The sequence below is a fragment of the Stigmatopora argus genome, chromosome 19 (genome assembly GCF_051989625.1).
Source record: "Stigmatopora argus isolate UIUO_Sarg chromosome 19, RoL_Sarg_1.0, whole genome shotgun sequence".
In the NCBI taxonomy this organism is placed as follows: Eukaryota; Metazoa; Chordata; class Actinopteri; order Syngnathiformes; family Syngnathidae; genus Stigmatopora; species Stigmatopora argus.
Window position 1 is genome coordinate 6,082,313 of NC_135405.1, and position 22,111 is coordinate 6,104,423.

The 22,111-nt window shown below is 38.3% G+C and overlaps 1 protein-coding gene across 11 annotated transcripts in view; it reads right to left on the reverse strand.

The window, feature by feature from the left end:
* Window positions 1-303: 303 nt before the first annotated feature.
* The window catches only part of nrxn3b (neurexin 3b), a 238,891-nt gene continuing 217,083 nt past the window's right edge, over window positions 304-22,111 (reverse strand). For 9 of the 11 annotated variants that reach the window (XM_077586987.1, XM_077586984.1, XM_077586986.1 and 6 more), the window contains 2 exons: window positions 15,214-15,292; window positions 304-2,693 (listed from right to left, as the gene is read on the reverse strand). In XM_077586987.1, the coding sequence (XP_077443113.1) occupies window positions 1,708-2,693; window positions 15,214-15,292 (1,065 nt within the window). In that variant the 3' untranslated portion in view covers window positions 304-1,707. Of the gene's footprint in view, window positions 2,694-5,027; window positions 5,595-15,213; window positions 15,293-22,111 lie in introns of all 11 variants that reach the window. The other 2 variants (XR_013296789.1, XM_077586991.1) reach the window with 2 other exon arrangements.

A 22,111-nucleotide genomic window follows, 5' to 3' on the forward strand; every position in this document is an offset into this window, starting at 1 on the left:
GTAAAGCAGGACATGAAGGCCAGGTTTAGATCCTTCAGTAAAATGTTGTCGCACAATCTCCTTTTCCGCTTCCTGCATGGGGGAACAGTGTCGACAATTTACATAATCATCTATAGGTAAATGACAGCTACTCAACTACGCATTTCATTTATATGGAAATGTGACTGCTGTTTGATCTAAAAGGAAACCATTGAGCTGTTGAAAAATGGTTGAGAAATTGTGTTTTGGTGAATAGTAGCAGAAACGATATCAATACATCTCCATCTCTCTGCTAAAATGACACAGTCACAGGTATACACGAAATCTAAAAAGTTTGGGAACAACATTTTTTTTTAATTCAGGGTTCAGAGTCAAAGGAGCAAAAGACGAGTCAAGTACCAACACAAAAAATTAAAGTGAACATTGACTGATTTAAAAAAGAAAAAGCATTAATGATTTTAGCTGTAACTAATGGAATGATAATCAATGAAATAAAAAAGATCAACATTTTAGAAACAATACATGAAATTAAGCTACGACAATAATAAAAAAAAATCAAATACAAAATGCTGAGCTAACAAAAAGAACGGTTTCACAGTTAAGAACCAAGAAAGGAATGTAACTGAAAGTCAATCAAGGTGCTGGCAATCTCCAAATCCATCAGAACAATATTGTCCTCTTCATTTTAATCCTGTTTTTTTTTCTTTTTTTTTGTTTCAAATAAAAAAAGAAATACATAACGTTAAAATCATAAAAACAATTACTCCAAAGAGCGATTTCCAGCACAGTCAAATATCCACTAAGAGAAGAAGCAAGTGAGACAAGATGTCTTACCCAACATTTGACCAAAAAAAAAAAAGTATTTTGTCGCCAGGCAATGCTGGTCACAACGTTTTCAATATCCTGCTACAATATAGAATTTTAACCAGAGATTAAAGAAAAATCAACTTCTAAATTCACTAGCAAAAAACAACAGCTTGTAGTAAAATATAAAATTAGCCTCTTTTTTTAAACAAATTTATAATTTAAGCTAATAATGAGGACATGTTCCCCCCAAAGTTTCAATTCAACCCTAACCCAGACAGAAAGGAGAGAGCATTGCACTGACGTATCACATCCTACCTGGCGTCCCAATGTTGTGTGCTGCCATCTTTCAACAACCCCTACCTACAATAACTAAATAAAAAAAGACAATTTCTGTACTTAACTACATCCATGAACGCTACATTTCCTGAAATCCAAACTGTGTCTCCCCGCCAACCATTGTTCGTTAAGGTCCCTCCCCAACACAGATGCCAGCACCAATCGCGTACATCTCACATGCAAGCTCCGAATGACTGAAATGACAGTGATCGTATTTTACACGGTAACAACAGACAGTCGGGCGTCGTCGGAACTCTGATGGATCAAACGCACGTGAACACACAAACCTTGGACAGTTTACTCGGGCTTCTGAGTGATGTTTTTCCCACACTTCCAAAGGTCTCTAGCAGGAACTCCTTTGAAAAGGTCCCAGTGATGGTTGAATTGTCTCTCTGGAACTCTTACAATAGTAAGTGTGCTTTCATGTGTCAAGTCTTTTGTTGCTTTTTTTTTGTTCAAATGTTCCAATGACTCAGAAAGTATTGAGTTCAAAAGAGATCACAGTTGCCAATATGGTACTGTCAAAATGTTTATATATTTGTTTCTAACAGTTAGTTTTCTTTGCGTTGAGAATTGCCTTGACTTCTATACATAATATTCCTTGTCCTTGTCTTTGGGTCTCTTGTTTGCTGCTCCGCTTTTGGTGCCGCCGCTGGGCGTTTTATCTTTGACCACAGCGCCATTGGTTTGCGCCGAGTTGCTGATGTAGTTACGTGTTTCGTCCACCTGGTAGGACCCTTCGTCCCTGTTCCTATACTTGTACATGGCATAGAGGAGAATGAGGATGCAGAGGGCAGCGGCTGAAACTATTCCCACCACCATGCCCGTGGTGCTGCTCGATTCCCGTATTACTTCCGAGGCCCCCGGCGGTACTCGCCGCACAACGCCGGGCACCGTGGGTAAGGCATTAGGCACCGTGCGCAGCATGGGCGAGGTGATGTGGGGACCCCGTGGCTTGGTGCCATCCAGATCAAAAGATGTGGGGAGGGGAAGCAGGACTATGTCCGGCTGCGGGGGTTTAAGCTCGCGATTGTTCATTTTCCCAGCAGGCAGCTTAGGGAGTGCGGCCGAAGGGGCTGCCGCAGCTGGCGTGCCCCGAGGGTTGGGTGAAGGCAAGGTAGATGTAGTCCTACCTGCCTCAGAGGCTTTGCTAGGCCTCAAGTCCTTGGCCTCCCATTTGGGTGCGAGGGCCTTGTAGCCGCCTTCATAGGTTGATGTGGTCAAGATCTTATCTGTTACCAGGGAGAAGGTGTTGTCAAAATCTTCATCGTCAGTTGGGGGCAGGCTAGAGTCGAAAGCTTCGCCAGAGCCAAACCCCGAAATCACCATGCCATCATCATCATCACCATCATCACCATCATCATCACCACCATCATCACAATCATCGCCGCCTCGGTCCGACAAGCAAGGTATCCCCGCCTCAGTGGCCATGGCCAAGGATTCTTTGGTGGTCTCAATAATGGTGAGGAGGGGGTGGAGGGTTGGGGGAAGGGAGATGAAAGAAGAATGGGTGGATACGGAAGGAACATCTATGGGATCCTCCACTAAAATGGGGATGACTAGCTCCCCTCCTGGAAAGTGACAGAGAGAAAAAGACCCACGTGAGGTGGCAGAAAGACCTCCGGCACCAAAGAAGCAACTAAAGAATGAATGATCAAAGAACACAAAAGGCAAAGCTCAACATAGGGAGGAAATGAACTCATAACAAAAAGAAGAAAAATTAAGAAACATAAACGACAGTAGCGATGCAAACATAAGAAACATTAGAACCAAACAAGAGCCAGAATAAAAGAAACAGCCATTAGTCAGGTATGTTTTACATCAAAAGGCTTGAAGGGATGCATAAGGGCGAGCCACAAAAATAAAAAAAAAGGACTCCACGTACTAACGACTAATATGTAACCTCACAACTTCTTCACTATCGGATTCACCACTCACTTGTCAATTACTAAAGAAATATCTACCTAAAAACTAACAATGTATTTCCTTCATTCGAGGCCGAACTAGTAAATCTTGCGTCACCGTTGAAAGAGCACTCAGGTACTTCATCACTTGGATAGACATAAGGTCATCATCATTTAATTGCTCGGGCTGTGCAGTTTTTGTTATCGTGTCAATCTGTTGCGCCAAAGTCGTCAATTGAAAATTTCGTAGACAATTGAAAAATTGCGGCCTGGCAAGCAGCTTTCTTGTATCTGACAGGAGATCAGCGACAATTTAAAAAGCTTAATGGCTGCTCCATCTGTGTGTGATGTATAGTTTCTTGACAGGATCAGAAGGTCTGCTACTACCAGATGAAAACACCGAACCCCTAGAGCAGGGTTTTGAGTAAACTATTTCCAGAGGCCATAGCATAAACAAAAGCCTGATCCACCAAATGTTGAAGTTCAGTGCAGCCATCTGGAAAGACTTTTCCTGGCTATGTAACTGTCACGGGAGTTGTGTGTTTTCTTCAGTAGTGTATGGTCTGGGTTCCTAACCCCCGTTGCATGAAAATAACAGATTCTCATTGGAGAAACTGTTTGAGCAGTGCAGCACCTGTACATGTTTTCAAACATGAGTGCAACTGCAGTGTTACCCAGGCCAGAAAAACTTGCCAGGCAGAAATTTGTCAATTGGTGAGCCTTAGGAAACTGAATGATTGAGTTACAACAATTGGAAAGCTTAAGCCCTCAAAGGATTATAGCTACACATCTGTTCGTACGAGAACTAAAACCAAATAGAAAGTGCAAATTGACTTTTCAGGGCACCCTAGAAAAATTTAGGTACTAATCACTGCCACATCTATAATAAGCTTTCACTGGTATTGTCGAGCCATTGGGTTTTTAGACCTTGCTAACTTGATTCAAGACTGTAATCTTGCTCTATTTATTTCAATAATGTAAAAATGACAAACTGTCAATCAAAATGGTTTTAAGTGCCATTTTGCATAGTTTTTTTTACAGTTACATCTTAAGTAAATTGACAAGTGGGAGGATTGGCTATCTAAGTGCCATTAAAACTATAGCAACCGTTTTTAAAGAGCTAATGAACTTGAAATATTAACTTGAAGTAATTAAAGAGGCTGGTATCTTTTTGAAAAACATGTACGCACCTAAAAGAAAAGCTGCTGAAATAAATGAAACTCTTTCATGCTACATGGACATACTATTTAAAAAAAGAAAACGGTCTCCACCATCTGTATGGTTGGGCTCCGCTCTTTGCCGTGGCCTCTTGCCTTTTGACCCCTACAGTTACCACAGTGGCATAAAGTCATATATCAGTTCAATGACATCTGAATATTTGTTTTTAGGGGCTCATGCTGAACCTCTCAAAATCAAACTAAACCTACACAAAGGATCGCACTTCTATACTGTTTTTATTGACTTTGCTTTACAGTTAAAACTAAGTGTCTTATTAACATTACTGTGAAATTGAGACATCTTTAAGAAGCATTTTAAACAGCCTTCCAGAATGCAATGTATTTGTTCTCAGGAATTTTCACAGTATACTACTTTATCCTTTACTAGAACATTCAGATGTGCATTGAAGCTGCTCCTCCTCTTGCCAAAGTGGCTTGTTTTTATATTGCAAAGGCTGACAAACAAGGCACTAAAAAAGATGCAAATGCTATGTGGGGAAAAAGAAGGCAAAAAAAATGAAGGTAAGAAAATTAAACACAAGAAAAATTATAGAATGAAGGCATTGCAAAAGTTTAGTTAGAGCAAACATTGTTCAAACATTCACAAAGTAAAGCCACAGATAGAGCTATCCAGAAAGGGATCAGTAAGAACTACTAAGTAGAAAAAAAGAAAGTTGGCTAGGTAAGAGAGAAACAACACTGACAAAGAAAAGAAGAAATCATAAAAGCCTACAAAAGACAGTTTTGAAAGTTAGAAAGCATACCACCAGTTTTGTCAACTTACATCGACAAATTGCCCGCATGATTTTGGCAGGAAGAAAAAAAAAAGTTCATAAAAGAAAGTTGTGTAAGAATGCCTTAGGACAAGTTAAAGATTGAATTTTATACACTTTCTTATTATTTTGTATATATATTTCTTATTAAACAGGATGGTACAGGGAGGCAACAACACATACACAGCCACACATTATGACATGAAAAAAAAATGTCACCGTTCTCTTCAGCATATATATTTTTTTATAGACTTTAAGATCATTTAATATAAAAATCGTTAACTTTAACGCTTCCTTTTATAACTTATTTTCATGAATATGTACAGTCTCATTAGATTAGATCTTTTTTTTTTTTTTTTTTTGAAATTCTTGCTACCTTGTTCATTAACTATGAACAAAACGATGACTGTACATATGTTAATATCTCTACGTTTAAGATTTGGGAGTTGGGGTGACGAGGGTGGGGACCTATGAACAAACTAGGAAGGAAATGATATAGATGGAGGTGAACGTGTACATCAGTTGCCATGTCCATGTAAAGGCGGCACGAAGCGGTCGGGCAGCATTAGAGCTTTTGGCTGTAAGGAAGGGATGGGGATATACAAACAATGAGCATATACATGCCCATCTACAAAAGAGAACAGCACTCTCAACACTGACAGTTTTACAAACCCTAAGCTGCAACTTCTTTGCCATGCACCAAAGCCACCAAGTCATTACATTCAATTTTCAATTTCAGATAGGCATCAAATAACAGGAAAATAGCAGAGATAAGCATTTAAACAGTTTGCAAAAAAAATAGTGGCTCGAACTTTTGGAGGCAGCTTCACTTTTTTCTCTGCGTCCATTTTTCTGTGTCTTCTACTTTCTACCCAATTGCAAACTTTCTCTATTTGGAGTGGATTCACAGAGAAAAGAGGAAGCTGAAGTCTAATTGTGAAAACAATCATTAAATAAATCATTGTCAGTAGTCATTAGCAAATTAGCAGATGTTTCAAATCGTTGAATTATCAGAAAGAAACACAGAGGTGCACATATATGCTTGAGAACATACATGTGTACTGAGGACAAAAAGTAAACAGATTAGCAAGCAAGAAAGGCATTGAATTTTTTTTTTTACACTATATCAAAGATGAACAACCAGAAAGCACACACTGGGTCAGACAATCAGAAAGAGGAGGGACAGTTTAAAGGTTAAGTGTCACCACCTTCCTTTAACTAATAATAAATACTTTATTATTAGTTAGTGAAATGCAATTCGCTTGTTAGTATTGTAAACACAGGGCAGGGCGTGCAATCTGGATGTACGTCAGAAAGGAGAGGGAAAATTTATTTATTCAGAAATTTTACCTCACTATAAGACGTTGGGTTAAGGCATGCTTAAGTAAGTTGCATTTAGGGAGAGTAAGATAGCATAATAACGCTACAACAAGCTGGGGATTTATAAGGGAATAGGATTGGGAGGATTGACTGTCACCAAGGGCTGTGGGATGTTTTCGGAGGCAAAGGAGGCATTGGTAAGCAATTAGATTTAAGGTGCACCATATGTGAGGCCTTAAGCAACATGTGTCCTCCAATCCAGGAAAGGACACAAGTCGACTGATTATTATTCACACATGAGCAACCAACAGCCTTTGTTTGACACATAGACACTTTTGGTAATGAATTCCACAGGAGAGTTGGAGATTTCTGTTGAGGTTTGGTGACATCCTCAGCAAGATTTCCATAGAATTTTGTTATAGATAAGACTAACTCTTAAGACCTTTTTGATTGCTTTTAGAGGAACTGATGCATTATTACTATTAATACTACCTACTATGTTTTAGAGAGGCTAATATATAAATATTCCGCAAATGTAAAGTGGTCAAGATTGACTGTCTTCCTAAATGTTATTTAATATGGTTATACGGTATGTATACTACTGTAATGTAATGTAATATCTCATTTTCATGGTGAACAATAGAGAAAATGAGCCACCTCAAGTACGGTTCTTAATTAGCACACAGTTTTTACGTGACACGCTTATGATCAACAGTTGCAATGATGTCGTGTTGTTTTTGTGATTTGTGTGTAAGAGACATTAGACTATTGATCAAATGCTTCTTTTTTGGAACCATTCAGCCATGCCTACGCTGTCAAACACATGGGACTAGCTGTTACAATACGCAACAGAAGGAGCAACACCTCGGTGCCACCGGGGTTTCGGAGCTGGACAAAAGTGACGGGAGAAGAGGCAACCAACCTTTCCATCGTGGGATAAGATGGAAGAACTGTCGGCGCTTACCAGCAACGGAGTCGAGGAGTTCTGCCCTGCTGCTGTTTGATTTGCTTTGTACTTTGTGCTTTTGCTTTTGCTTTGTTGTTCTGCAGCCTTTGACTGTACAGTCTAATGTATAACTATGCCTTTTCTTGCTACTGTCACAATGAAATTTCCCGAATACGGGATGAATAAAGTTATCTAATCCAATCCAATCCAAATGTGGCAAATTAATATGTATAATGTTTGGCTGCAAAATTACAGGTGGGCGGGAGAGGGTCGTATATTCCTGCTTACCAATGCCAAGATTGTTGAAGCATGTCATTTTTGAAAATTCCCTATACCCTTTTTAGTTAGTGAACCTTGTTGACAGGGCATCTAAAGTGAACAGTATTCTTGGTTGTGATTACAATTTGTTACGAAAATGATTCGCCATTGAGCATGAGTGTTTCTTTAATTGTTCCTTGGTACACTAATGCTAAGGTGGTTAACATTTCAATCAACACATGCAAATTCTGCTACCTTTTTGTAATCGTTGAAAAATACTAAACACTGAGTTAGTTTTTCCAGATGTGCCTTACCTCTGGATACTGCAATATTATCTTACAGTTTCCAAATTGCCATAGAAGATATTTTCATTGATGGGCCCTCTCTTAAAGTATGTCTAACATCGGAATCTCTCAAAGTCAATTTTCGTTCTTAATATGTTTTTTGGATGGCTATGTACAATGCCGCATGATTTTTTTTAGCATTATGTTTAAGCAGCTACTGATTGCGGTGAGTATGTGCAGTATTAAATAGCAAAAGTGATGAATCAGAATATTTATAACGCTTTAGCTCGTTTATTTGGCAGTCGTCGCACTGCCTTGTTTGCTTTGTTTTAGATCCACAAAGAATTTGCCTGCAAGAAAGCTGCTCTAGTCAAAAGGGCTTCTTATAAGTGCAGAGGACCTTGATGTTTTGGTAAACACTTTAATCCCAACTAAGCTCTTGCACAAGCATTTCACATCTTCCTGGTAAACACGGTGCTTTGCATGCCTACCCATTTTGTTTGTGTCCCGCCCTTGTCCAGATGGATGCGATTGGATGGATGAAAGCCGGCTCGATGAAAATACTACAATTCTCCATTTCAGTTGACAGAGTGCAGTTTTTCTTTTTAGAAAGAGAGACACGTCTGGGACCAATCTTAGCACTAACCCTTTCATCAGTTAGAAAAGAATCATTCTTAAGAATAGCAGAGCTGTTCATCTGTGAGTGCATTTGACTGAGCTCAACAATTTCCATCACCCTTGACAATACAGAAAAAAAATCTCTTATACAGTACTTACAGACTTCTGAAAAGATATTAATACGGGAAGTCTGCAATCTTAATTGACTGACAGCCTCAGCAGTTTAAAGGTTGCAGATGCAGAAATCTGTTGAATGGCAGGTCTCTTTTGCAAAAACGCATCTCCCTGTCTATCCGGCATTTGCTGAGCTGTCCAAATGGAGATGAATCCTGACCGTAAGTAAGGGATTTTACCAAGTGTGCTCACCATGAAAGCCGAAAGCTGGAGTGCCAGCAATAACCAAGTCAATGTGATTTCCACCTTGAAAATTCTGAAAGAGTAAGTAATTTGAGGACTTGAAATCCTATTGTGGCTATGTGCATTGTGCCCAGAGACCTGCTGCAGCACATTCATTTACTTCCCGCGTGTCGCAGAGTGATTACAAGACGTCCATAAAAGTAAAGGGCCAATATCATATTGCTGCCAAATCGCTTTCAAAAAGTGGAAGGGGTTGAAGATTGGATATCTTATAAATCACGCTGATGAAGTCAACCAGGCCTTCCTTTATTGTTACACGATCTGCAAGGCAGCCCAGAGATATCATTTAATCAGTTTTCACCTGTCAATTTTGGCATCAAGAATTAATTAAATGACAAGACAGATATATTAAACAATGCCCTTCTTTCCTCTGACATCCAATCATTCCCTCAGTCATTATATTTTAGTGATGTGCAGGTTGATCCAAATATCGATAGTATCAAGCATCAATAATAAATCATTATCTCATGTGAAGAGATTGATATTTGAGTTTAGTGCTTGTATTTGTTTTTTGTAAACGTTTCTGAATGGTACTTGAAGTGATAAAAGATTTTGACATTTCCTTCTACCTTAACTACAACACTATATAGAAGCATAAAAGGATGGAGTTGGTCGAAGATCATTGGTAAGTAACGTTTTTTTTTGGTACTCGGACGTTTCGTCAAAAGACGTTGGGTCCCTGGACGTTGGGTCCCCGGACGTTTGGTCCCCGGACGTTTGGTCCCCGGACGTTTGGTCCCCGGACGTTTGGTCGACCGGACGTTTGGTCGCCGGGTTGTTACTGTTGAAACCAGCTCTCAAAATTATAATCATGAGAAAGAGAGAGAGAGTGAGTTTAATATCTAACCAAACGTCCGGTCGACCAAACGTCCGGGGACCAAACGTCTTTCGACGAAACGTCCGGTCATGGTTTTAATTCATTTCAGGTTTGTGTCATCTGATTAGATAATTAATCATTGTGAACTGGTGTATTGTAGCGTACTTATTTGTAGGTGAACTAGTATTATTATTGGTACCTTGTTCAAGGTCTCACTTGGCAAGCAACGTGAGCATAATATGTAATAATATAATGTCATAATATGAAGTATTGTAAACCACGAGCATGTAATTTTAAGTTTCTAGGCTTACAGCACCGTCATTTCGTCTAAAATCGGACAATTCTCCTTATTTGCTCTCATGTGGAATCCACGTGGAAATAGGGTAAGGGTTGAACAGTTTTCTTTAGGAAAAGACATACACTACAACCGTGAGACACCCACACTCAGCAGACAAAACAGACTGACATCACTATGACTGAGACAACAAGTTCAAGCATCAACGCAAGACATCTCAGAGGGAGGAACAGGCCTGCTGCTGTGTCCCCTGAAAACACACGTTGCAAAAGCCTTCTCGGTGGGGGATTAGCAGGCACTCATGGGTGACGAAGAAGAAGCACCACTGACAATGGAGGCCAACCATATACATGCAGAAGCAAGGGCATGTAGGGAGGAAGAGGGGGGGAAGGTTTGCTTGTTAGTTTCTACAGCTGCACTACGGTCCAATACAGGGTACATGCCACAAATGCCTTCTACTTGGAGCAACAGATAGAATAGAAAAACAGATATACTTTGTAGCAATAAAAGTCTTTTTATGCCATCTGCATTCAAACAGTATATGCAGAGAGGCGGGACAAAAGAGGATGGGTGACTATGGATGGAAGTAGGGGAGTTAACGTTCGGAAGAGGAGTCATTCTTTCGCACACAACTTTCTTCAGACAGAATGGGGGCGCCTTCATGAGGCAAAACAAAATGATGATGGCAATAAAAGATTTTGTTGCCTTTCATTTCCCTAAGTTCTATTGACAATGGGGGACGTGTTTGTTTAGAAGCCATATGTCACAAAATAATAAATCAACACAAACTTGATGAGGAGGAGAACTTTAAATTTTCCAACCACCAAAAGTTCATGCGGCACAAGATGAGGCAAAAACAGGAGGATCGGATTTATCCTTGCTTGGAAGATGGACGGCTGATGATGAGAGGGACACCAAAGGAAAACAAAAAACCAAAAAAACACGCCACAACAAAACAACAAATATGACCCAGCCGTGTCCCCTTCTACGACCTACCCATACCCCAACGTAAAACAAAGAAACAAAATAGTTGACCCAGCAGCTGGGCAATAATCAACACAGATGCATCACAGGAAAAAGACTAAAATGTAAAAGAAAACGTAAATCAAACATCATGCTCAAACGACTGGGGGTTAAGGAATGAGAATATGAATTTCTGTGTCAACATGATGAAATGTGCATGAGTGTACACTGCATGTGAGCCATGACTGTATACAACGAGCAATTTTGAGAAAACATGGGTTTGAGGTTGAACGCTGTAATTATTCCAAAGCCGACATAACGCAAAAGACCGACTGAGTTGAAAAAAAATGAAAATGAGCTTAATGCAAAGTGAATTTGGGTAAAACCCTGAAAACGTCAGTAGCACTACATGTACCCGCGTGAACTATTTCCCCCCGAAAAAATATATTTTTGATATCTTAAGGTCGGCTGAAAAAGTCCCCCAATTTGCATGCCAACTTTTATAAAAGAGAATACCGTCTCAATTATTGTCAGGCAGTTCCAGGACACACTCAGGTTGTGCAGTGGGCAGTATCTGTCCCGGCATAACATCAATTGTGTGACTACTAAAACAGAAGTACTTTATAGAGTTTCGTCTCTTGCTACAGTTTAAGGTAAGTATTGACTGTACTACTACATCTGCAAAGATTTATTGTACAATTTGGACCACATTGTCACGGTCAGAATGAATGTAAACTGATGAGGTCCTTTATATACTTTCAGAATATTATATTTTTGAAAGAATTTTTTTTATAACTTTGTTCTAAGTCAGAAGCATAAAGCAATACAATTCGAATTCAAGTTTATTAATATAATCTTTTATTTTCATCATAATACTAAATAGAATGCGCAACAATTGTTTTAAGTCGGACAGCTGTTTTCAAACTACACTTTGGGGTGGAATCAAAAACTGCTCTCAGTTGTGCTCTTGTCTTTTTTTTCCCTTCCTCCCATCGTTCAGCTATTTAATATTCAGGGTTTCTGCGGGGTCTCAAACAAAGGAGTTCCTAGTTTTTGTCCGTGATTTTTTTACCAGGAGTTGGCATTGAAACTTGTAAGAACCATGTAACATACAAATAACTAACCATGTGTCATGTACAAACACTCATTCATTCATTTTCTGAACCGCTTATCCTCCGAGGGGTCGCAGGGGGTGCTGGAGCCTAACCCAGCTGACTTCACCCTGAATTGGTGGTCAGACAATTGCAGGCCACAAGGAGACAGACAACCATTCACACTCACACTCATACCTAAGGGCAATTTAATAAAGTTATCCAATCCAATCCAATCCAATTTAGAGAGTTCAACCAGCCTAACATGCATGTGTATGTGTGTGTGTGTATATACACATTTATACATACATATATACACATATACATGTATATATGTATATATATGTATGTATATATATACATATATATATACGTATATATACATATACATATATATAGACATATATACATATATATATATAAATACATATATATATATACATACATATATATACATATATACATACATATACACATATATACGTATACACATACGTATACACATATACACACATATACACACATACATATATACATATATACATACATATATACATATATATAAATATACATATATACATATATATATATATATATATATATATATATACATATATATATATATATATATATATATATATATATATACATATATACATATATATATATATATATACATATATATATATACATGTATATATATACACATATATATATATACATATATATACATATATACACATATATATATATACACATATATACACATACATATACATATATATATACGTACATATATATATACATACATATACATATATATATACATATATACATATATATATATACATACATATATATATACTATACATATATATATATATGTACATATATATACGTACATATATATATACATATACGTACATATATGTGTATATATGTATAGTCTAGATAACTGAAATAAACATGTTAAATACAGTACATACTGAGACCAGTTTTGGATTTTGTACTCAAATATTAGTTGAAAACAGCTTCGACCTACAGCAAAAGGTTGCCCAATCTAAATCATTGAGTAGTACAGCCAAACCCAGGCTTCCTCAAAAGAGGTACGCCTTTTCGAATAGTATATATTTTTTCCCACTCTGATCACTTTTACAGTGTGCATGTTGGTGTGTTTGCATAAATAAGTGTGTGAGTGTAAAGGGAGGAGGGAAGAGAGACGATGCGCACAGAAATTCGAGGATATCTGTTCTCTATTAGAATGTTTCAGGTAAGGCGGACCTCCAACAAAAGGAAACAGAGGCACAAACAGGAAAGGAGGAATAGGAATAGGAGGTAAGGGAGGAAGAGGCTCCGTTGCAGTTAGTCTGCTACATACCACGGTGTCTTATGCTGAAAGCATCTTTGTTCTCCAAACAATCTCAAAATGTATCCTCAGTCAAAGAAGACACACCCACAGCAAAAGAAACTTACGTAGAGGACGGATACATTTTGAAGCATCAGTGCGGGCGGCATGGAGGCTTGATACTAATTTTGTACTTTTAAAGGTAAAGCTGCCTCTTCAACCAATGCTGAGAGACCAAAATTAGTATGAACACACCATCATGTCAGCAACCACTGTGGATCCCATAGCTAAGTGTAACTTTAATGCTGGAATAGTCTTATTTAAAAGGGCCTGATTCACTAAAGGTTTTGTGAGTTGTGGTCAACTTGCTTATCAATGCAGAAAAAAAAACTATCAAAAATACATAACCAGGAATAGTGTTTGATTTATCAACACAACAAAAACAATTGGCAAATAAACTTGCTAAATTCGCAAAATGATTCTTCATCTGAATTTTCTGGACATATTGTTCATTTACAACTACAATTTAAGAGCATTTACATAATCTGAGAACAGCCTTTTGAGGCAGTTGTGCAAATCGCCACCCTAATAGCAAATTACACACAACATGGGCACAAACTAGGGTTTAATTGATGAGTGGATAAATCCACTTTACAACTTAGCATTGTTATTTCATGGTGAAAATGAATCACTCATTACATGCATTTGGAACCTAATTTTCCAATCAATTAATTTATAGAGGACTTTCGGCTGCAAATGACATTAGTCCCATTAGGATTATTATTTTTCATCATTAGTTTTGATGTTTTTAAATCTGTTCTGTGGCATATTTCTACAAGGAACCTGTTGGCAATGGCTGTACTGTGATGGAAACGTATCAATGCTGTCATTGTTGCATTATATAGGATTACTAGTTATACACTTTTATCGCTAAGAGCACAAGAAATCTATCAAAACGAACAGCAAATTAAGCACTTCCTATTTTGGATATTAGTAAATCAGGCCCCAAGTGTATAATTAAAGGCTAGTGTGAATTATTTTTATTTTTGATATACAAAGTATACACACTGCCTTTATTTCCCTAGATAACGTTTCTAATATAATGTACATACACAAGAACTTGCTGGGAAATTATAGGAAAAAGTACTTGTTCATTTCCACCCTTCATGATTAAAAAAACAAAAAACTAAAACTGGATTAACTAACTAATTTCATTAGGCCAAAATTCCAAGATAATATGATTGAAATTGTGATTTGGGGAAATACAAAACGTAAAGTTTAAAAGTTTAGCATCACGTAAAAAATAACTGACTAAGTTGAAACTTTGGTTAGTTAGTTATTTTATGCTGCCAGAAAAAGTACAAATGACAAAAATGGCTTTTTTTGGACAAATCGTAAATAGAATAAGGGCGCGTTTGAACATTTTTAGGTGTTCACTTAAATCCACACTTACTAGGTATCAATGTTTTTCAAAAGACATTGAGAGTATGGCTTTAGTACAGATTATTTCCATTACGGTTATTTCCTTGGAGAAAAAAAAGGCAGACTGAGCACAGTGAAGGTCGCTTAGTGCCACAGAATTAATTACGTCTGGTTTCTACTTAGTGAGTGAATGTCAAGTACAACCAATTAATTGTCAAAATGTCTAAATTTCAACATTCTATACAAAATCCTAGCAAGTTCTTGTGTGAAGAGATTTTGGAGTGTATTTTTATTGTAAGTTACACTTGAAGCTCCAATAGGACATGATGCTAGAGGAGAGACTCCTCATAAGCAAAAAGTAAAAATGGGGGGGAACTTGACTTGGATTTGGAGCAAGCAAAACTTGACACACTCATCCCACCTGTATGTCCAGAATCGCACTCTTCCAAGTCTTCGTCGTCACTGGAACACTCGGCGGATGAAACAATGTCATCTGTCGTCTATAGATAAGCAAACACACAGAGAAGCACAGCATATTTTAGAATTATTGCACTGTTATAACATCAATTTCAGTAGTATTGTAATACTGCAGGAGATAATCGGGTTTATGGTGCATTTTCTTTTTTAAATACTCAATTTATCAGATTTGGAAGAAACTTTCGAAAAACCATTGAAGGCTTGTTTCAAACTATTCTAATTGTTCCCTTTTGCTTGACTGTGCAAAAAGCAGATTATAATTCATGTTTGGATTAAATGTGGATGTTTGAATTTTTATCTTCGCTCTAATTGGCTGTTTGTGAGTGGGTGTGCCGGTGCGCAATGCTATAAAAGAGATAAACAACACCTAGCATAAATGACTGTTAGTCGCTCGGAGTATTAAGTTATGTAAATAGCAAATTTTTTAAGACGTTTGATAATGACAAAAGAATTGTTTAAATGAAAGAACTAGTGACAAACAGAAGAAATAACAGTTTAAACAAAAAGAACAAAAACTGAAGGCTTTTTTTGACATCAATTATACTCATGTGCAACAACACTGATAAGACACAAAAACATGGGTATTATCAACATCACCAAAAAGGACGGGCAATTTGGGTAACTCGCATTTGATTAGCTAAAATAGTACGAGCAGTAATCAAATGTTTGGCTTCTTCCTTATTTACGTTTTCTTACACTATTATATATCAGAAAAATATATACGTATTCAGTTTTTTTTCTAAATATATTTATTTATTGACCGATCTGATGAAGAAAACACTGTTAAAAATGTTATTCTGCGCAAGGTCGCTTTTAAATGACAAATTTCAATGCCTTGGCTCCATGAAAAATAGATCTTGAACAAAAAAACCAAAAAAAACTTGAGCAAACCAAGGAGGACAAGATGTGGTGTCTAGGTTGTATTTCAAGCTGTGCAGTGCAGCCACTGTTTATTTGAATGATTCAGCAGGGTAATAAAGCAGGCGCTGTCACCAAGCAGGGTTATGAAATCAGTGCACTGATTGAGTTTTGCAGTACTGCTGTGTACATGGGGCTAAAAATCATTGGCTTTGACAAAATAATGAAAGGCTCCCCTCCCATTTCAGGCTCTTGCTTTGAACAGGGTTGCCTCTACAGTATGCACTTGTTCATTCATTCATTTTCCAAGCTGCTTCTCCTCAAAAGCGCCGTGGGGGGGGGGGTCCTAGAGCCCATCCTGGGTTACTATGGGCACCAGGTGGGGACACCCTGAATTGGTCGCCAGGCCAATCGCAGGACACAAGGAGACAACCATTCACAATAACAGCTAAAGCTACTTTAGAGTGTTTAACCGGCCAACCATGCATGTTTTGTTATTTGTGGGAGGAAAACAGAGTACCCAGAGAAAACCCACATAACCCCGGGGAGAACATGCAAACTCCACATATTAAGGACTGACCTGGGATCGAACCCTCGACCCCAGAACGGTGAGTCCAATGCGCTAACCACACAGTCGCCAGGCCGCTATTTGCACATGTGATTAGCATAATTTATTTGATTTGATTTTTTTGTAAAGTGCACTTAAACAAATAGCAGACATACCATTATTTATTGAAATGCACTTTGGGTGTAAATGCCCTGGTTGTTTCTGAAAGAAGGTTACTTCGTGTTATGTTAATGATGATGACAACAGATGTGGGTGGCAGGAACACAGGAAATTAAATAGCCACTTCACAGTTGCTTTCAGCATTTTTTCCCTCGAACTACACAGTTCTGCAATATCGCACTCTTATTTCTCAATATTCACTTATTGCCTGCTTTGCCACTTATTTACAATAGCTATTTGGTCATTGCATTTGTTTTGATCAAAGTGTTAGAATGAGTAAAACACACCCAAATCTGAACAATACTAATATTTAAATTGTTTAAGGATCAACTCAACACTTGTATATTTAGTTTTTCATAACAGTTGTGAAAAAGAAAAGTGTGTGTGGTGTTTAACAGCCGCTAATTCTAGTTTTGCAGCACGCCAAATTAAATTTCCTTCAGTAAGCCAATTGAGGGATGCAATTAACATAAAACTTACTTCATCAGATTGCCACATAACTTAGACAGAATTCATCAGAAGGGGGAACATTAATAATTCAAAGACAATTGCGGGTCATGAGTCTATCCTAGCCAACTATGGGCACCAATTATGGGACACCCCAAATCGATGGCCATCCAATCCCAGGGTACAAGTAGAAGGACAAGGGGCAATATATGTAGAGTGTTCAATAGCCTAGCATCCATGTTTTTGGGATGTGGGCAGAAATCACAATACCCAGAAAAAAACACAATCGTGAGGAGAACATGCAAACTCCACACACAGGAAGATAGGAACCCACCTGAGATTGAACCCTGGATCACAGATATGTGAGCCCAGTCCACTAACCACAAGTCCACTGTACAGTATCTAATCGTGAATTTTTTTTTTTGTATTTGATGTTGAGGCAGCACAGTGAATTAGTGTTTTGAACATTGATTTTGTTTCTTCATCCCTAAACCTTAGCATCCATTCGTATCCAAGAACTATCTCTCACTTTTGAAAAGGTTGGTCACCCCATATCCCAATGCACACTCATTTAAGTGGCTGATTGGGTTCAGTGAAAGGGCTTTAAAAGGTTGTTTGACATTTGTCAAACTGCAAGGTATGCTCCATTCATCTTAATGAAATGCTTGATGCATCCCTGCCACAGTGTTTGTGATCAAACCGATTCCCGTGAAGGCACACATTTGCGTTTATTTAATGCAGAGTCGAAGAAGTCACACAAAGCTCCTTCTTTCCTTTGTGGCATGGCAGCGACATGAGGCTGCCAAGACAAAAAATAAAAAATAAAAGCTGTTGGTGGAGCACAAAATAAAACTGTACACTGAAAAGCATGTCCATAGTTGCAGGGCTTCACGATGTGGTTGGCTAACAGGACTACAAAAACTGATTTCACAGCTGGGCAAATCCAATTTTTTAAAATCTCCATAGAATACAGTGGGATATACACTTGTAGCCCAACATTTTATATTTATGCGATTATTCTTCTCAATAGCTTTGCTTGACATTTTATTCCAAGTGTAGGAATTTACATGAATATTGCAGGGAAGGTCCATTTCTGGTTCAGCTTATTTGCACCCAAGTGCACAAAGCAAGGTCCATAACGGTGTGTTTAAATGAGCTAAGTGTAGAGGAAGACAAACATTAAATTCATGTTGAAAGGCTCTCTAAAACCAATAGATTTTTGGTGGATTTTATGGCCTGATGTCTTCGTTCTTGTCCTCATACTTAGTACTTTTGTTCAGTGTACATATGAGAATTCTTCTTAAAATATTAGCTGAAGGTATTAATTGACGAAGATTTATTCATGTAAGACATTTACATTTGCTTTCAGTGTATGTGGAGTTGTATTTGACCAAATTCCTGCTGCACAGTGATGCATCATTATTTTGTATGTTGGAATGGGAAGAGAAAATAAAAAGGAGGTAAAAAGGAGGTAAGAAGGAGCTGTATATATGAGATGAGTCATTACTTTTTAAAAATGGACGATGCCTTATGTACGAAAAACAGTGCTCTATTTTCAACGACGGCACAGCTGCGATGGAGTATAGAAACAAGTGCATCTTGATTGTCGTGCAGACAAGCCTAATTATGCCTATTTGGGAATTTGGCGCATAGCTAGTTCTGGCTAAGACAGGGTGTGTCCTTCTGCCCAACGGAATGACAGTTTGATGGCAGAATATTGCTGGAAGGAAATATGTTCTCATAGCAAATCTATCCCATGGCGCAGGTGGTGTAATGCAATATTTGTCATTTTGATCAGGTTGCATGCTTCTAAATTAGGCAAAATGAAAGTGGGTGTCAAATACATTTTATCAGTAAATGTGTCAACCAGTGAGCTTTCAAAATCTTGAAATCACTAGAACTGAATTAAAGAGCAAAGAGAGGACCTGTTTTGATTGACAGCGAATGGACTTGGTCGGCTGTGTGCGCAAAAAGCAATGCAAAACACCCTTTCGAAGGTTTGCACACATCTGCAAGATTACTCTGCTGAACCATGCTCAGCTCTGACCAAGTGCATCATGCCAGAAATACAGAGCCCTTGGAGTTTATCCGATAAAATATGAAATATTACACACTACTTTCTGTATGTGAAAGAAAGCAGTAAGGCAAAACATCATGCCTTATTATTCCGATGACAGCAGTAGAGTTTTAACACAGCAAACAAACACAGAAGCAAAATCAATAAATAACCAGTCCTCATTAAATCAGCTTTTACTTCTGACTGCTTTTGCACATCAACCAGACTCCTCATGGGATCAATACAGACAGTCAGCCTTCTGGAAGATAAGTCACAACTCCGAGCTTTTAATGTTTTAACTCAGAGAAACAGCTACCAGACAACAACATCAACAACAACGCGGAGTATTACTTTAGACAACGCGTTCTTATACCATGTAATAACAAAATTTGAGCAGTTTTCTCGACTATATTGCACCACCATTCACTAATCTGCAGTAACAAGACGTGACCGGACGTTTGGTCACCAGACTTTTGGTCGCCGGACGTTTGGTCGCCGGACGTTTGGTCGCCCGGACCCAAACAACCGGCGACCAAACGTCCGGCAACCAAAAGTCCGGCGACAAAACAAGGTAAAACAACACCGTCTACGCATCAATCAAAGCCAACAATGGCCCTGAGCAGTTTCACTGAGCGGACGTGTGAGTGGAAGGGACGTCAATCAGGGTCTTAACAAGTTCTCCAACAAAACATAATAAAAGTACGGGAAATTTGGAGCTTTTCTTTAGCCTAATAATTAATAGGGCATTAAGTATGACTAAATAATAATTCGCAGTTTGTATTTAGGGAATTTGAGCAACAATTTTAAATAGTAATTATCAATAACCTTCCGGGCGACCAAACGTCCGGCGACCAAACGTCCGAGTACCGTAACAAGAGTAGCGTAACGTGTAATAATCCTTGAGTTGCAAATTGTATTTTATTTTAAGGTTCAATAGTGCCTTGGCAGCTTCAGCTGTCTCGGTATACCTATCGTCTTCTCCCTCTGGGTCAATAAAAGCCATGTAAAGGATAAAAGGCTCCCAGCTTACAAACAGGACAAGAAGTATGAGCATGATATTACTGTCTGGGGATGTGAATAAGGAAACATGGACAGAGTATATTCCAATGAGTCATATTATCAAGAAGGATGCTCTTGAACACACCACAGTCATAATAAATGACCTTCAAATGCTTTTCTGCCCTAAAGGCGGAAGGAAATAGAGAAACAATGCCTTTTGAGAAGCAACACATTACGGAAGCCCATTACTTCTTCTATCATACCCAATTTGGTTTATTTACAAAGGCAGAATGCCTGATGGCTAAAACTGTTGTGTGCGGGGTTTTGGGGCAGATGAAAGAAAAAAAAAGAAGAACCCAGACAAATCAATTTTCCTCAAGTACTTCATCCCGGCAGACAGTTGCCATGGATATGCAATATGGTTACATGTTGAGAGATCAAAGTGACGGCGCAGAGGCAAGGGCAAATCAAAGACAGGATTCAAAGCAACTTCTTGCTATTCCCGCAGGTGCTGCTTGGTCTCCTTGGATTTTTTATATATTTCATAAGGAAATGGACAAAATAACTGGTAGCTTTTTAATGAAAGACATTTTTTTTCTTTTTATTCTTGGTATCTGCCTGTGTTACTTGGGGAAAACAACTTTTACATGCAAATTTTATGGTTTGGAAAGATTTGGGAGATTCATAGTATTGACATTGCGGGTTTTGTTTTCTTTATCAGTACTATGCCAAACATTTTCAACATTAGTATCTCCGTCTCACTATTTACCGTCCCTCTACTTTCTAACCAGGGTTTTTGGAAGATGAGACCAATCTGTTGTTCTTGTTATCGTGTTCAATCTCAGCTTTGGCAGGCTGACAAGGCGAACTCTTGTATTACAAGGGGAATCAATGGCACTATGTCCTATACTTATCTCTCTCAGTGGCATAACTTGTTCTGTCCATGTTCTTCATTTGATGCCAGATTAAAACAGGGGCTAAAGAGTGATAATGATTGAAATTGCATTACAAAGCATAAAATGGAGGGGGCGAAATCAATTAACTATGAAAAAAATGTCAAGGGTTAAAAGGACGGTGTGAGATATCTCTGCTCAAAATTCAATTTTTCATAGCCTCTGGTTTATTTATCTCCTACACCAAATATTAATCTTCTCAATGAGTTCATGTGGGTTTATCGTGAACAGGAAAAGGACAGTAAGAGTTTTTGAGGAGGTCATCTAATTGGTAAAGGTGAATAAAGCAAACAAAAGAGTGCTCAACTTTTTGGTGTTAGTTCCAGCAAAATTGGTATGTGGCGATTATTGCTCTGTTTCTCAAGGACCAGCCAACATATACAACACAGCGAGGGCTGCTGGCACACAGAAAACTCTAATTGCCCCGAGGCCAAAAGCAGCCACTTTCAAACAGGGTCGTTCATCTTCCCCTGGAAAAGGAAATGGTCTTCAGCCCTGATCCTTAATCACCCCCCTGCCGCAGTGTACAAGGTCATCAGGGAAGCCTTGCGACAAACAGACTTACTCACATGCTCAGTGTGCACTAAAGGCCATAAATAGAGAAACCTCTTGTTCATTTCCACAAAATAGGTATAAGTATTCATGGATGGTGCATTACTCTGATGGTCGTTGCGGTACTCAAAGTACATAATGGATCAAATCAAATGTATCAATATCACAATTAAGAAAGTTGGCAATGCTTTTCTTACAACTTCTATTCTTACAGGGGACCATTTATTAATTGGACCATTTTCCGAACTGC